The sequence below is a fragment of the Pteronotus mesoamericanus genome, unplaced genomic scaffold (assembly GCF_021234165.1).
Source record: "Pteronotus mesoamericanus isolate MK-2021 breed Mesoamerican mustached bat unplaced genomic scaffold, CSHL_Meso_final scaffold_137, whole genome shotgun sequence".
In the NCBI taxonomy this organism is placed as follows: domain Eukaryota; kingdom Metazoa; phylum Chordata; class Mammalia; order Chiroptera; family Mormoopidae; genus Pteronotus; species Pteronotus mesoamericanus.
In genome coordinates, this window is record NW_026555306.1 from 4,224,933 (window position 1) to 4,241,498 (window position 16,566).

The 16,566-nt window shown below is 56.6% G+C and overlaps 1 protein-coding gene across 2 annotated transcripts; it reads right to left on the reverse strand.

Moving 5' to 3' along the window:
• Positions 1 to 6,381: 6,381 nt before the first annotated feature.
• MEIS3 (Meis homeobox 3) lies at positions 6,382 to 16,405 on the reverse strand. 2 transcript variants are annotated; one of them, XM_054588505.1, is made up of 13 exons: positions 16,376 to 16,405; positions 14,593 to 14,774; positions 14,217 to 14,370; positions 14,076 to 14,126; positions 13,120 to 13,170; positions 12,794 to 12,892; positions 10,462 to 10,573; positions 10,125 to 10,273; positions 9,276 to 9,352; positions 9,030 to 9,088; positions 8,841 to 8,924; positions 8,419 to 8,487; positions 6,382 to 6,760 (listed from the first exon to the last, which is right to left on the reverse strand). In XM_054588505.1, the coding sequence occupies exons 1-12, from the start codon at positions 16,385 to 16,387 to the stop codon at positions 8,438 to 8,440; spliced, it is 1,080 nt and encodes a 359-aa protein (XP_054444480.1). In that variant the 5' UTR covers positions 16,388 to 16,405; the 3' UTR covers positions 6,382 to 6,760; positions 8,419 to 8,437. The 2 variants fall into 2 exon arrangements, with proteins under 2 accessions (XP_054444480.1, XP_054444479.1); XM_054588504.1 differs by having other exon boundaries at positions 12,794 to 12,943.
• Positions 16,406 to 16,566: the final 161 nt, after the last annotated feature.

Here is a 16,566-nt window from a genome sequence, read left to right on the forward strand (position 1 = left end):
CTACAGGACATTTACATTATTTCTCTTTCCCCTGATTGCCAGTGAGCCTGAGCACCTTCGCTTGTTACTCTGGGCCCTTTGCATTCCCTCTCCTGCGCTGGCTCCGTGTTTGACTCTGTGTTTTCTAGGTGCTTTGCCATTTTCTTACGGGTTTGTAATAGCTCATTGTGTATTCTGGGTCTTAAGCTTCACCATAGATGTTACAAACATTTCTTCCAGTCTGCGGCTTATCTCTTGGCTTTCTTTAAGGTGACTGACTGAACTCAGAACTTCTCCATCTTTTAGTTGTCAAATCTCACTCTCCTCAGTGTTCCACAGCCCAAAGAATTAAAAACAGAGGAATAAATGGGTGGAGGGAGCGGCCACCTCAGAGCCTCCCCCAGCCTGTCCAGCCAAAGCTAAGAGCAGGTGGCTGCCAGGGCTGCTCTTGCTTCCCCTCCTTTTTCCGTGTTAGAACCTAAAATAAAAAGGATGTCCTATAGGTGAGGAGCAGAGTTCTTTATGTTCGTTGCGGCGGGGCTGGGGGTGCTGAAGATGGAAACCATCCAGTGTCCACCAAAGAGCCGTCATTAAGCGTCTCTGGCGCCTGGCCCAGTAACCCCACCCGGGGGAGTGGGGGTGAAGGAGCCTGTCGGGAGAAGACGGCTGCCAGGGCGCCTGTCAGAACTGAGACCCAGGGGTCACAGCCCCTCAAGGGTGAACTCCATGGCCATCAACAGTCCAGGAGCCCTGATCCGTTAATTACGGAGACATGTCTGTCCCGATAGGTGCACAGAAGCTCCAGGTGGGGCTGTGGCCTCCCCATTCCCGCAGCTGCATGAAACGACCCCCCTGGAGCCGTCCGTCGTCCGTCGGACGGGGCCAGGCTAAAGGGCTGATGCTGCGTCAGCGGGGAGTGGGCACCTTCACCCAGCTTGAAGGGGATTGGTGCAACTTCTCTGGAAGGCAATTTAGCAGGGTCTTTCAAAATGCAAGTGTGCGTGCCTTCGCTCCACAGTCTCTGAAGGCTTTTGATGCATAACACAGAAAAGGGGTCTGATCGTAAGTGAACGGCTTGGAGAATTTTACCAGAAAATGAAACATGCCTGAGCCACCAGCATCCAGAACGGGAAACAAACCATGACCAGCCCCCAGCAGCCATCCTAATGATATTTACTTTGGTTTTAATGGCATTTTTATGGCTAATAATGTCAAATGTCAAGCATTTTCTCATAAGCTTATTAACCATTTATACACGGCAGTACCGCGGTACTCATCCCTAATTCATTCTGAAGCTTGTGACGAGCGCTGAAACCGATGAGTGCCGAACGATGAAGCGTTTCTTGTGTCATGACTCATAGAAGTTCTAGCAAGCGTGGCGAGTCCGAGCAGGTGCTGAGCGCTGCGACATTTTTTGTCATCAAAATGCAATGCGTACCAGGTTTGATGATTTCTGAAGCTGACGAGTACCGAGGTGTGACTGTACTTTCTGTAGTTTATATGAAATATTTTGCTTCTTTTAAAGTGCTGTTTTTCTTACTGATTGGAAACGGTAATTTATTTAATAAATATATTTGTCAAATATATGAAATGTATTTTCTCCAAGCCTGTGCTTTCCTTTTCATTTTCTTAACAGTGTCTTTTGCAGAGCAGTTTTTAATTTTAATGAAATTTATCATTTTCCCTTTATTAGTGCTTAAAATTATTTTTATTATATTTATTCTATTGTTTATTTTTTTTTAAATAGATTTTATTTTTAGAGAGGAAGGGAGGGAGAAAGAAAGGGAAATAAGCATCAATGTGTGGTTGCCTCTCACACGCCCTCCACCGGGGACCTGGCCCACAACCCAGGCCTGTGCCCTGACTGGGAATCAAACTAGCGAGACTTTGGTTTGCAGGCTGGCACTCAACCCACTGAGCCACACCAGTTGGGCCTATTGTTTTTAATTTAATATTTAGGTTGTACCTATTTTATTTATTATCTTTTAATTTTATTTAAAAAATTTTATTTTCATTATTTGACCTTTTTCTGTCCTAAGAAGCCTTTGCCCACCCCTAACATGATGTCTTTCTCCTGTTTTTTCCTAGAAGTTTATAGGTCAGATTTTACCTTGAACTCCATGATCCATTGCCAGTTAATTTTTGTGTGAGATGAGTCAAGGTTCATTTTTCTGCATGTTAATGTTGGGTTGTTCCAGCACCATTTGCCGAAAAGACCGTTCATTCCCCTTTGAATTAATTTGCCACCTTTACTGAAAATCAATAGACTAATCCACGTCGGCCCATTTCCAGGCTTATTCCTTTGATGGATGTGTTGGAGCTGTCCCGGGACCACACGGCCCAATCACTGCAGCATTATAGTAAGTCTTAAATCAGGCAGTGCAAGGCGTCCAGCTTTGTTCTTTGTCAAAATAGTTGCGGCCAATCTAGGTCCTGTGCATTTCCATATGCATTTCAGAATCAGCTTGTCCATTTCTACAAAAGCCTGCTGGGATTTCAGCTGGGATCGTCTTGACCCCACAGATACTTAGGGAGAACAGACAAGTTGACATTTCAACATGAGCGAGTCTTCCAAGTCTCTGAATCCATGAATATGGTATATCTTGCCTTTTAAAAAATGTATCTAAAGTCATCTTCAATTTCTCTCAGCTGCCTTTGGTGGTGCCCAGTGTGTGTGTCTTGCATGACCACAGTCCAGGGCTGGGCACAGGCAGGGAAGAGAGTGTCACTTTGTTTATTTTTAATAGTTCTATATGCCCTGTTCTATATGCCTGTTTCCTCATCTGTGAAGTGGGGATAATAATAGTCCCACTTCACAAAGCTGTTGAGAGTGTCCAACGCATTAATTAACCCATGTGCTTAGAACTGTGCTCAGCACATCCAGGGGCTCAGCAAACAGCAGCCACAACTACCTCTAATGCAGAAGAAAGGCAGCCAAGATGTGCTTGTCAGTCACTCATCGGTGACATCAGAGAGAAATGGGGCAACTGCTCAAGTGAGAAATCCAAGCACAGTTGTAGATTTTCCTTCCCTCTTACCTACTGCATCCAGCCAGTCCCTAAGTCCTTTCTGCTGCCTTTTTTTTTTTTTAACAAGACCTTTCTCATTTTTTATGGGCCACCCTTCATTCATTCCATCACCGGGACCACCTGGGGCGGACCAGCGTTCAGCCTGCTGCTCATCAGGCTATACCCCTGGGGTCGTCTCCAGGCTTGGCTAGAAACGAACCCCTCTGGTTCACAGGCGGACGCTCAATCCACTGAACCACACCAGCCACGGCAACCGGCGCTCCTTTATCTGCTCAAAATCCCTCCAAGACAATGACATATTCTCTTCGCCATAAAAAGGAACGAAGCACTGACTCACACTATAACATGAGCAAACCTCAAAAACATGCTAAGTGAAGGAAGCCAGATACAAAAGACCGTATGTTGTAAAATTCCGTTTATATGAAGTGTCTAAAACAGGCAAATACACTAGAGGCAGAAAGTGAATTAGTGGTTGCCTAGGGTTGGGGGTTGGGGGTACATGAGGAGTGACTGCTGAGGGTAGGAAGTTTCTTTTTGGCTGATCGTGATGCTAGGCGCACAAGTCTGACTATTCCAAAGCCTTCGTGCGGCGCACTTCAAATGAGTGGATTTTACGATCTGTGACTTACATCCCAATAAAGCTGTTACAAAATAAACACCTTCCATGGCTCCCCGGCGCCCTCTGGCGGGCGCCCAGGCTCGTTCCCTGCCCCACATTCCGGTGCATCTGAGCTGCATGACCCACAGTCGCATCGCTGGACTCGTAATTCACGAGGCTACAAAGCCACACAGAGAGACGCTGCCATGGACACACGCGGGACGCACCCAGTTATTAAGACCCGCTCTGCCACACTATCCCCCCTAGACACACGCAGCAGCGCCCCAGAGTCTCCAAGTCACAGACTATGCACAGACACACAGACACACAGGGCACAATGTGACAGCCAGCCAGGGACCCAGCCACTACTCCGGGACACACACACACACACCACGTGCAGTAACAGGCTCGGCTGCGGACACAGTCCTGGCGGCGCCCGCTGGCCCGACAGCCCTCCCCCAGCCTCCCAAGGCGGGAGCCACAGCGGCCACACGATGGTCACACACACACATCGATCCCGACAGCCTGGCCCTGCCCACGCAGCGCACACAGGCCTCCCGCAGTCCCCGCTGGGGTCCCCGCTTCCCGCAGGCCCCTCCTACGGAGCGACGCCCACCCGCTTCACAGGCTGCCCCAGAACTCACTGGTTCCTCACCCCAGGAAGTGGGGGAGGTATTTTTAGTTACAATTAACCTCCCGCCCAATTTCCCTCCACCCGGAGGCACATCCAATTGGTATAATTATAGAGAACTAAGTGAGAGGCATTTCCAGTCACCGGGAGGAGGTGGGGGAGGAGGGGCGAGGGGAGCGCCCCTCCCCCACTCGCCAGCGACCCGGGTCCCAGGTTGCGCGTCCGTCAGGCAGGCAGAGGTTGCCCGAGCACCTGGCCTCCCCTCGAAGCAGCCCCCAGGCCTGGGTCCAGCCCTGCCCCCCCTCCCCATAATCCGTCCCCGCCTGCCTTCAAGGGGGGAAGGCGTTGGAAGTCCTTCCCGCTGTCTATCCCTCACCCACCCCACTTCAGTCCTGGGGAGTTTGGGGAGAGAGAAACACTAACCAACAGTTACTAAAACAATATCTAACTCAGAAACTAGTTTGTGTTCGGCCCTTTAAAAATCAGAGTCTAAGATTCTATTTTTTGGTTCGCAGGCCGGCACTCAGTCCACTGAGCCACACCAGCCGGGGCTAACATTCCATTTTTTAAAATGAGAGGCCGCCGAGCAGCAGTTAGGGCGCCGGCTCCGGAGCTGCCAGCCGCCTGCGTTCGAATGGCGACCCACATACTCTCCCTCCGTGTGACCCCGCCAGAGCCCCTTCACTTCGCTGGGCCTCGTTTTCTCCCCTCTGGAAACTGGGGACCGTGACGGGGTCAGCTCCTGGGACTTGGCGGTGGGTTTACCAGGCTGGTAGGATGAAGCTCCCAGGACAGAGCCGGCGCACAGCGCGCACTAGGTGACGGTAAACAAATGCATCAGCGTGGCCCGAAGCCGCCCCTGCTCCGCACCGCGCGTCAGCGTCTAACAGACCCAACGATGCGCCCGTTTACTCGGCCCGCGCAGGTCTCCACCTCCCCGCTGGGCGGGACGTCAGCGCTCCCCAGAGCAGGGGTCTCCGGCCTGCGCGCTGAAGTGATGGGCAGAGCGTGTATGGGAAGTACCTGCGGCCTGGATGAATGAACGAACGACAGGTGAACGCCCTTGAGTTGCAGGGTTGCTTCCTCCGCTCTCCACCTGTTTCCCAAGAGCCCCGTGTCAGCCCTGAGCTGCGGTTTCTCTAGTTACAGTAAGTCCTGCCTTTGAGCGCTTACTGCGCGCCAGGGACCATCCTCGGCATTTCCTTTGTCATATCGCCGACAGCCAGCACGGCAGACCCGGGAGGGTGGTGTTGCTGGGATTCCCACCCTCCAGGTGCGGAGACTGAGGACCAGAAAGATGAAGTCACTCGTCCTGGCACCACGGCTAGTATAGTCACGGGCACCACAGGATCTGAGCCCGTGTCTGTTGGCACCACTCTCCGTGGATGAGGCTGTTCATGCCCAGCCCACCTGTCTCCCGCGGGGCAGGTGGAGAAAGTAACCTGGGGATCACCGTGTGGGGGACGGATGCAGAAGGGGCCGCGATTCTTCATCCCTCCCCATATCCACCTCTCTCGCAATGTGAGTTTGCAGCTGCACCCAGTGAGGGGCGGAGTCTATCTCCCCTCCCTTGAATCTGGCCTCAAGACTTTAAGTGGCTGAGAGAGAACCTTGTGTCAGATCTGAGCTGAGGCCTTAAGAGGTCTTGGGCCCTTCTGCTCCCAGAGTCCAATCAGCCTCTATATGAACAAACCCGAAAGCCTGCTGGCCGATGTTACCACGTGGTCCAGTCACACCTGTTGCCTCTGCTGCCAGCAAGCCAACCCTCTGAAGCAGAGCCCCCTTGCTCACCTGTCCCTGGCTACAGACACACGAGAGCCTGATGAAGCCACAAGGCCTGCCTAGCTGAGCCTAGTTTAAAATACCAACCCATAGAATAATGAGCTAAAAAAAGTGGGCATTTTGTGCCACAAAATTTAGGGATTGTTTGTTACACAGCAACAGCTGACTGATACACGTCAAGTGCCCAAGGACAGAACAGGTTAAAGAATATTAATTATCATCATAACGAGTGATTTACAAGCTTCAAATAGATGGGAGTGTAAACCTTAGGAGAGACATTAGAGTTCAAACTGCTGGGTTTTTGTTTTTAAGACTTTATCATTAAAAAAAAGATGACATCAGAGTAGGGAGGTAGGGGAAGAGAGGAGGGGAGTGGGTTGGGAGGATGAAGGGAACCTCCCCAAATATCGGATCCAGGTGACCCTCGTCCCCTGATGGCCCCAGCCCACCCCCAATTCCATCTCTGTCCTGGAGGTGGGGCCCCCGCCACCATCTTCCAACGACCCAGGATCTCAGCTCAGGTTCTGGGCAGAGGTGAGGGTAGAAGTGGGACGCCGAGCCTAGAAGCTTTGTCTTTGTCCTTGAGAGACCCTCGAGTGGGCGCTCAGGCCCCCCACATCCCAGTGGGGCCCCAGGGAGGTAGGCATTGAGTGGGAGGGCCGTAGAAGGTGGGGTCCTGAAGCCAGAGGTGGGGACCAAAACAAGGTGTTAGCCTGGTGGTCACAGTTTGGAGGCAGGAGTCTGCAGAGAGGGGAGGAGAGGCCAAGTCAGGAGGCGGGGACAGGGCCTGGCCCCATGTCAGCCTCCTGCGCAGTGCCCCCGGCCCCACAGTGAGAGGGACGCAGCCAGAGAGGAGACAGAGAAAGAGGGAGACGAAGGGTTAGAACAAAATGGAGGCAGAGATGAATAGAGAGAGACTTAAGACAAAGAAAGACAAGGAGAGAGGGAGACAGAAAAAGACAAGAGTTGGGGGCGGTCAGAGACTGAAAACGCAGACAGAAGAGAGCCCCCTGGGGAAGCAGGATGGGAAGCCCCCTTCATCGCTCCTGATCCCAGAGGACACTCCGACCAGGCCAGCCCTGTCCGGACTGGTCAGAGCAGAGCGGAGATCCCCACTGACCAGCGTGGCTCTGAATGAACCCGCCCACCTCTCCTTCCCAGGCTCAGGCCTCCACTGCCCCTCCACGCCGAAGCCCTCCCGGGTCTCCACGCTCATCGCCCAGCCTTTCTGTTGGCGCTGAATTTATTGCTCACACCTGACTCATGAGCCCCAGCCCCGCTCAGCCCCCGCTCTCCCTCGTGTGTGGGGGTTGCGGAGGGGCTAATTCATAGCCATGAGGTTTCTAGGTGCTCTGGGCCTTTGCATATGCTGTTCCCTCCTCCCTTGCCTCACTTCTCCTATTTTCCTGGTCTCAGCTCCAAAGTCCCCTCCTCCAGGAAGTCCTCCCTGAACTCCCCATCCCGAGTCTGATGTCTTCTCTGGGCTCCTCCGGTTCTTGGGTTCCCTCATTCCAGCCCTGCCGACTCTGGGTCATCACTGTCTGGGACAGGTCTGCCCCTGTCACAGTGACTGCCGTGTCCCAGCGCCCCCCAGCACAGGCCCAGGCAGAGAGGTGCCCTGAGAATGTGCACTGAATGAATGAACGAACGAACAAACATGCTGAATTAAGGAGTTTCGATGCCATCAGAGGGCGCTAGGGAGGTTTTAATCCAGGGAGGGTAAAGATCTGATCTATGCTTTAGAAACTCCAGGCAGCCTCTCAGCTCTTGGCTTTTGCACATGCTGTTCCCTTTACTTTTATGAACTGACTACACCTGCGCAACTGACCTCTTCTCTCTGAGCCTCAGTTTTCTCATCTGCAAAGTGAAAATTCTAATAGCTTCTCCCCCTTGGGGTTGTTGTGAAGACTAAATAAGAAGATACTCTAAAATCTTAAGACCCAGAAGAAGAATCTACCCTATTAGTTTGCTCCTAACTTCTAGCTGGTGGACGGACTCCTAGCCATCCTTCAGTGCCCCACCCAGAAGCCACGGCCTCCCTGAAAGCTTCCCTTATATCTCAGCCTTCCCTGAGATGCACCCCGATGGCTCCCCGCTCTGAGCAGCCTGAGTTTTATTGTTTCAACTGTTGCCCTAGTTTCTGACGTTCACTTCCCCACAGGCCCAGAATCTTCTCCAGGGAGGACCCTGCCTGAGGCATGTCAGGGCATGTGTGTGTGTACAGATGGACGGACGGACAGACGGATGGATGGTTAAGGGAATGAATCATCTTCCCACCGAGCCTCGCAGCACGCTCCGCTCAGGGAGCGACGCTGCCCCTGCTCTGGGCGCCCAGAGATCTTACACAGGCGTGGGGGCTGCACAGCCCCAGCCGGCGCCCCCCGACACCGGACACTCACCCTTCTCCTGACTCAGCCTCTATAGATAATGCCACTCCCCTTCTAGGTTCAAACTCATCCCCATCGATCCTGGGAGACGAGAGAGGAGGGTCAGCGGGTCTTCCCCAGACACCCCGCTATGTCCCGGAGGCCCTCCCGCCCCTTTGCGTCTCAGGGGATCCCTCTATTAGGCCAGGCTGAGCCATCGTTTACGAGGGTGCTGGTCATTTAAGGAAAAGCGGGGCCTTCCCATGGGTAGGCAGAGCCTGGAGGAAGCAAAGTCTGTGAGGAAAAGCTGGGCACCTGGAAATCTCTCCCCGGTTATGCAAACAAGGCACTGTATTCATTATTCTGGAACAGAATCCCAGAAGGTGGGGCATCTTCCCTTAGAGGAAGGGCCTGGCATGCTGGGGGCGTGGCTTAGTTAATGGGCGGGGCCTTACCTGCGGGCCTGACAGTCACGTGTGGCTGTGTCTCCGTGTAGCCTGCCATGGGCTGGCCCTCCGGGCTGAAGGCGGCTCCCTGCCCTGCGAGGGGGGTTGCGGGGTGCGGCCTGAGCCCCAGGATGCCTGGCTCCGCTTTGACGCTCTGCCAGGAGTCCTGGGCCCTCTCTCCCCGCCTCCTCCCTGTACCTGTGCGGTTGGATTGATCTATCATCGGTTGCACGATGCGTCTCCGGGCGTTAATGAACCTGGGAGGGGGTCAGGGAAACGGAGGAGAGTGTAGAGAGGGCGTAGCAGAGAGGCGGAGATGGACAGAGAGGCCCGGGACGGGGCGGAGAGTCTCCGCGGGCCTGGCGGCCTCCTTCAGCACCGCGGACAGCGCCCGGCCTCCCACCCCCGCGCCCCAGCACCGCCCAGGCCTGCGGGGCCCCTCACCAGTTGTTGACTTGCAGGATGGTGAGCCCCGTGTCCTGCGCCAGCTGCTTCTTCTGCTCCTCCGAGGGGTACGGGTGCTGTGGCCATCAGCAGGAGTCACCCTGCCTGCTGGACCCCCATCCGATCCCAAGGCCTGGCCCGCCCGGTCCCCGAGGATGGCGCGCCCAGGCTGGGGCCGGGGCCGGAAGAGCCAGCACCGCCAGCAGAGCTGCTCGGTGCTCCCCGGGGCCCAACAGAGGGAAGCAGAGCGAAGCTTCGGGCAATTACGCCTGTGGGCGCCCCCGCCTCTTCCAGCAATTAGAGGCTAATTGGCCAGCTCTCATTCGGGAAAGACGAGCTTGGGGACAGGGCTCCATTGCCAGGAAAGGAAGCAAACCCAGCCACCAGCCTCTCTGAGTCTCTGTCAGGACCCTGTGTACGTCTCTCCTGGTCCCAATTTCTTTCTTTCTCTCAGATTCTCTCTCCTTCCCTCCCCTCCCTTACCCCCCCAGCCTCCACCCCATCCCTGTGACTCAGTCTCTCCTTGTCTCTATCTTGCTCTAACGCAACCCTCCCGAGACCTCTGGGCCTCACTGTCCTCCTCCGCAGAACAGAGATAGTGCAGCGCCGCCCTCACACACTATGTCCGTGGACGATGGGCGGGCGGGTGGGTTGGGGGAAAATTGAAGGAGTCGAGAGCCTGTGGCAGCACCCGGCACACAGGTAGCGCTCAGGACATTTTTTCTGGCCAGTCCCTCTCTCCCCATGAAATTCCCCCTCAATATCCTTCCTGCCTCAGTCTCCCTTCTCTGGGTCGCTCTGGGCCTCAGTCTCCGTGCGCCCACCCAGCCCCCAGGGCGATGCGCTCACCGAGAGGTGCTGGAACAACCAGGCTCGCATGATGTTAGTGGCCACCTTGGGGAAGATGCCCCTTTTCTTGTTCCGCCGCCGCTCCTGGTCCAGCTCCTCGTCCTCGCCCCCAGAGCTGGGAGAGGCCGCGCTTGTGTCCAGCCCGTCTCCTGGAGGCGGAGTGGCGCACTGTGTTTGTGACAGTGAGGGCGGAAAACCAGACAGAGCCAGAACCCTCACCCGAGACAACTGCTCCGCACCCTGGCCGTACGTGCTCCCTTGGAAGTCCTACTTGCTGTCTAACTTAAATCTTCTGGTTGACTCCAACATTTCCCTTCTACTCCCCCCAGCTTCCCACCTTGGTCACTGGAGTTGTCCCCACTCTGGGAGGCCAGGCCCCCGCTGGATGGACCCGGGGTCCCCAGGTGTACAGATCCGCTGTCTTCATGGTCTCTAATCCATGTAGTATTCTGGAAAACAAGAGCTGTAGGTCAGTGCCAAGGCCTGGGATACAGTACAGCACAGTAGCTAAGACCATGGGCCCTGGAGCTGGGACTCCCGGGTGGAGAGCCTGTCCCTGCCTCTCTTCTGGCCGTGGGACCTCGGGCAAGTCGCTTTGCCTCTCTGTGCCTCAGTTTCCTCAACTGGATACTGGAGGACCGTCATGGTCCCCATCTCGCAGAGCGTGATGACTCAATGAGAGGGTTTACAAAAAGGCACAATCACTTAATAAAGACAAATTTACAGAGACCTATGGCGCCTTATCTGAAACCCTTGGGGGCTGGAGGTTCCAGGACCCAGGACTTGTCACGTTTTCACAGGCAGTCAGCGCACACTGCACTTCGTGACTCCCCCGGCAGGGCCTGGCCTGACCGCGCCATCAAGCTCATTAGCGTTTCTGCCGCAAAATGGATGAATATGTAACTAAGTGGAATAAATAAACGCTATAAATAGCCCTCTCATTTGTTCAGGTCAGGTTTTGCTGCCAAATGAGTTGGTACTAAACTTATGGCGGGGAGAAAACAACCTTCAGTTTTGAGCCACTTGGGGGTCTAAAGCTAAGGACCAGGGAGCCTGGGACTGTGTGCCCTTTATCCACATGCCTGGAGGAACGGGACGCTGTGACGGTCACCCCCTCTGCCCCAGCTCTGTGTCCCCGGAGGCCAACCCACCCGAATAGACAGCGCCAAGACTTGTCATTCGGCTTAAGGTTCGGTTTGATGCTGGGAGGCAGGCTGGGTGTGGGGGGGGTGTGGAAACGGCCTCCCGAACCTTGGGGTGCCCCGCCTGCCTCACTGAGTACCCCAGACCCCGCCCGCTGCTTTGTAAACAGTCCCTTCCCACAGGACCCGCCATCTGTGCCCTGCTGGGGCACACCCGAGACACAGCAGCCGGGCGAAGCCTCCCCCAGGCTCGGGACATCTGTGTGGAATCGTGGGGCTGAGCGCACGGGGCGGCTTGTGTGCAAGCGGCAGCGCCCTCAGGTCCGAAGGCTTTTGCGCACAGGTGGAACTGCGACCTGTAGCTGTCCCAGCGCTGGGTCCAGTCGAACGCTGGGGGGAGCCTCCACAGCGGTGTGCCTGAAGCCGCCCTCAGACTGTCACGTGGCCCGTAGCATGAGCCTACGCCTGTGCCCGAGATGGCACGGTTATCCCTGAAGAGGAGGTGGCTGTGCCTGGTGGCTACACGGGCGGGGCTGAGACGCACACTGACTGTGTTTGGAACGTGGCTGTCACTCTCTGAGATGGCCAGGGAGCTGGAGCGGACTATCACAGACTTTGTGGCTGTAGGTCAAGGGGTTGGCTGTCCTATTTGTGAGCCAGCGTGTGGCTGTCCGGATTCCTGCACAAGTGGGCGGGTGGCTCCGCGACCTGGTGGCCGACAGCCAAGGGAGTGAATCGGAGGCTGTGTGAAGACAAGGAATATGGCTATGTCTCCACGTGAATTGTAACCAATTGTCCCACACATGCGGCTCTCGCTGAGTGGCAGCAGAGGATGGGTTGCGGGCCAAGGGTCTGAGCACCCATCTGGGATGGTAGAGTGCGATGCGCCTGAGTCTAGCTGGGGTATGGCGGTGTGGCCCTATCTGGGCGAGGGTGAACTGCTGGGGGTGTTGACAGGGTGACAGTCTTGAGGGTGTGGCCCTTGTTGAGATCCGTGCAGCTGGGCTGTTGCGTGGTTATTGACGAGACTGCAGTCGGACCGTATCTGAGACTGAGGGGCACGGTACACGCGCACACCCGCTGTGGTCAGGCTGTTAGGCGGTTAGGACGGCGCGCGCGCGCGAGCAGGCAGGCACTGGGGCCAGCCTGGGTGCAAGTGTGGTTGTGTCTGACTTGTGTGGCAGGATCTGGGGCGAGCTGGCTCAGTCTCCATCTGTGTGGTTGTTGTGTGTGTCTCACACACACATCTAGTATGATGGTGTCTCAATCGGGCTGTGTGTCTCTGACGCTGGGCTGTGTGTGTGTAAGTGTGTGGCGTGTGCTGTCAGCTGACCGAGAGTGAGAAAGGCTGCCACTGAGTGTGCGCAGCTGTGTGTGAACCTGTGTGGGTGCAGCTGAGTCTATGCTGGTGTCTTCCGCTGTCAGGGTGCACGTGTGTGTGCACTGTGTGTCTCCTCGGGCTGCAACCCGGCTGTCCGGAGTGGCTTTGGTTGCAGGGTGATGCCGGGTACCCCTTCCTGGGCCCACCTGGTCTGGGATGCTGGGGCAGGAGGCTGGGTAGTCCTCGAGGTCCTCCCTGCAGCCGCCATCCCGATCCTCGATGACCAGGTCGATGGGCATCTTTCCCTTGAGGCAGGTGATGTAGCGGTGACAGAAGTTGTCGCACAGGTCGTGGACCTGAGGGGGCACCGGGGTACTGGGGGGGCCACCCGGGGGCCAGGGCTGGGGTGTACGGGGGCGGGGGTGGCATTCTGCTCCATCTCCAGTGTGGAGAGAGCCTGAGCGGGGTGGAGGGGGGCGAGGGGAGGGTTGCAGGGACAAGAGAGGGTGTGGGCAGAGTGAGAAGCACTCACCTTCTCCAGCTCCAGCAGGTGGAACCGGAGCACCTGAATGGCCTGGATCATCTGAAAACAGGGACAGGAAGAGGGGAGAGAGGGAGAGAGGCAGAGGAAAAGAGAGAAGAAGGAAGAGGAGGAGGAGGGGAAAGGAGGGAAGAGAAGAGACAGAGGAACAGAAACAGTGAGATACAGAGAATGACAAGGACAGAGAGACACAAAGACAAAGAGATAGGGACAGAGAGAAATAAAGATCCGAGATGGAGTCCCAGAATTCCGGGAAGAGAGTGTTAGATTGTCAGAGACAAAGACAGAGAAGCAAGAGGTGCGAGAGACAGAAAAGAGAATGAACACAAGAAAACTACAATGCCTCTCCTTTGCCTGCTTGCCCTCTGCTCCGTTTCCCACCCTTCACCTGCAAACTACATTTCCCAGAGGACTTTGCCAAAGTTCAGCCAAAAGTTCAGCCAATAGGAAACCCTGGAGGGAGCTGGAAAAGGAAAGAAGCCAGGGCATTCCTCCCTCGCTTTCCCTCTCCCCGCTTCTCTTTCTTTCCTCTCCTCTCTCCTTTGCAGCTAAGTCCCTGCGCGCACATGAGCTCTGTTCTCCTGGTACAACAGCTAATGCTTATTGAGCCCATGCCAGGCACTGTTCTAAGCACTTGACTCTTGTTAACTCATTAAATCCGCACAACAGTCCTACAAGATAGAAATTACTACTAGTTACACTTTACAGATGAGGAAACTGAGACACAGGGAGATGTCCTGGGTTCAGAGAGCTAGGATGTGGCAGAACTGGGATTTGAACTCGGGCTACTGGTCTGCATTTTCAAACTCTAGGCTACACTGTATTGCACATGGATAACAGTTACCATTGTTTGAGAACATGGGTCCCCCAACCAGCCCCAAGGCTATGGAGAGCAGGACAGGAGACTCCCATACAGGAGGAGCCGTCGTGGGGGGCCCAGGTCTCACCAGATTGTCCAGCTCTGGGTTGGAGGAGAAGAGGGGCCTCTCGGAGCGGACCTGGGAGGAAAGAGGCCAAGGAGGGCACATCCTGTCTCCTGCCTGCCCTCCTCCCCGCTGTCCTGCTGTGTGGAGCCCAGGGGAGCCCACCTGCTTGGCAAAGGCTGCAATGTCCTCATTGAAGGAATCGGACGAGCAGACGTCGCTGCCCAGGGGTGCGCCCAGCCCAGCGCCATCCCGGGGCGAGCAGGTGGCCAGCTCACACTTCTCAAAGACCAGGGCCAGCAGCGGGAAGAGCGGGTGTCTGCAGAGAGCGGGCGCAGAGGGTTCATGAGGGGTGGGCAGGGGGTCTTTGAAACAGGGAGCAACCGGGAGGGGACAGGAGACCCAGAGGGAAGAGTTGGGAAGACAGACACAGAGTAGGGACAGAGTCCGAGAAAGAGAAAGAGGCCTAGAGAGACCAAGAAACAGAGAGAGAGGCCCGCGCTCTGAGACCCCACGGAGCCTCGGCCCTGTCCCCACTCACCCATAGATCTCATCCTTCTCCCTCTTCAGGCCATCGCTGTCCAAGCCTGGGGGCGGCGGCTGTGGGGGCCGGTGGGGGCCGTAGGGCCCAGGGGCTCTCTGTGCTGGAGGCACTGCCTCCGAGAAGCCAGCCAGGGCTGCGGTGCCGTCCGCAATGCCTGGGTAGTGGGGCAGCTCATTGTACTGGGGGGAAGCAAGAGGGGGAGAGCCCCAGGGAGGCTTCAGCACCAGCTGCGATCCGACAGGCTCCCTCTCTCTGCCACAGGAACCTGCCCTTCTGCCCCCCAAGTGCCCCAGCCATGCCCCTCAGACCCCCGCCATGTCCCATGGAGCTCTGCGGGACTGAGGGCCCTGTCCCACAGCCTTCTCTTGTCCCCCTGCCCCGTGGCATACGTCCCATCAGAGATTCCTGAGGTGTGGGCAGGAAGGTCCAGAGGACAGACAGACCCAGGTCCCGCTCTGAGGGTCAGGGATCAGCTGGCTGGTATCTCACAGAATGAGGAGGGGAGGGAAAGGGGAGAAAGCCAGGTCGGGGGAGAGAGAGAGGAATGGCGAAAGCGATGGGAAGAAAGGCAACGAGAGAAGGAGACAGGAGACAGAGAGCTGCAAAGAGAGGAGAGAGGAGCGAGGGCCCGTCAGAGAGAAGATAAAGGAGACAGAGGCAGGGAGACAGGAGAGAGCGATTTTCACCCACAGACACTTCCCATAAAACCAACGCATTGTTTGTACACAAATGTACATGCACCGTCTCCCCGCCTTCGATTTCACTTCGGTTCTCAAATGTGCACAACGTGCCGCGTCCCCCTCACCATGTGAATCCAACCCACACGCGCACCCCAGAGCCAACCATCAGGCACAGGGATGAATGAGTGAGTGAACAAATGAACGAGGCATTTAGCACATACATGAATAAAATGAATGAATGAGGCATTTAGCACAGTGCCTGGCACACATTCAATAAACTCTTGTTGAACGAAGAAGAAAAAAAAAAAAGCCACAACCGCACAAGCCCACTTTTGGCAAACAGTCCCTGAGAGAAACCACGGGCCTCCGGGCGAGGTTTCTGTGTCCCGCCGTGGCAGAAACTCGGGCGCTGGGGAAGCCTGGGGACCTTAAATCGCCTCGGTCAAACCGTTCCCTTGGAGATGAGGAAACTGAGGCTTGAAGAGGAAAAGGGATAAACGAGGAGCGCAGACTTCCCGCCACGGTCCGCCCCAGCCCCGCGGACGCGCGGGCTCTGTGTGCCTCTGCTTCTCTCCTCGCTCACTGCCTCTTCTCCTAACTTCTCCTGAGCCCTGAAGTTGCCTTCGACCGCTCCTGGCTGCTCACCGCACACCCTGTGATGTCGGTGGGGTCCTCGCATCTCGCTGCTTCTGCCCCCCTTCACCCCCGCGAGGTGCCTGCTTCCCTCCGAACCTGTCTTCTCCGACCCGGCCCAGCCCCAGGGCAGAGGGGCCCTGCCTGGTGAGACCCACCTCTCCCAGCACCGTCCCCACCCGGAACCCCCGGAGGACTTGGAACAAAAGTAGAGCAGGGAAAAGGGCGGGGGGGGGGGCAGAAAAGGAAGTAGAGGGGTAAGATACAGGCCTGCGGTGGAGGAGGAGATGGAGGGCCAGAGCGGGGGAACCCAGGGGCAGGCAGAGGGAGGCAGAGGGGGAAGGTGGGAAGGCGGGATGGGCTGGCCGGGACCCGGGCGCCCAGGTGGGGGTGGGGGTGGGGGTGGGGGTGGAGGGCTGGGGCGGCGGAAGCGGGTTGGGGCGCAGGGGGCCCGCCCTCAGACCTACCCTCCGGGCCATGGGCTGATGCCGGCGGCAGCTCCTGGGTCCCTCCAGGGCCTGGCCGGCGGGCAGGGCGCAGCCGGGGGCAGCGGCCCCCGACGGCCCCAGGCCGACGCCAGGGGGTGGGGCAGGAGGCTGGGTGCCCGGCCCCCCCACCCCCGCCGCCGTCAGCGGCAGGCGCCGGGCGGTGCGGAGGC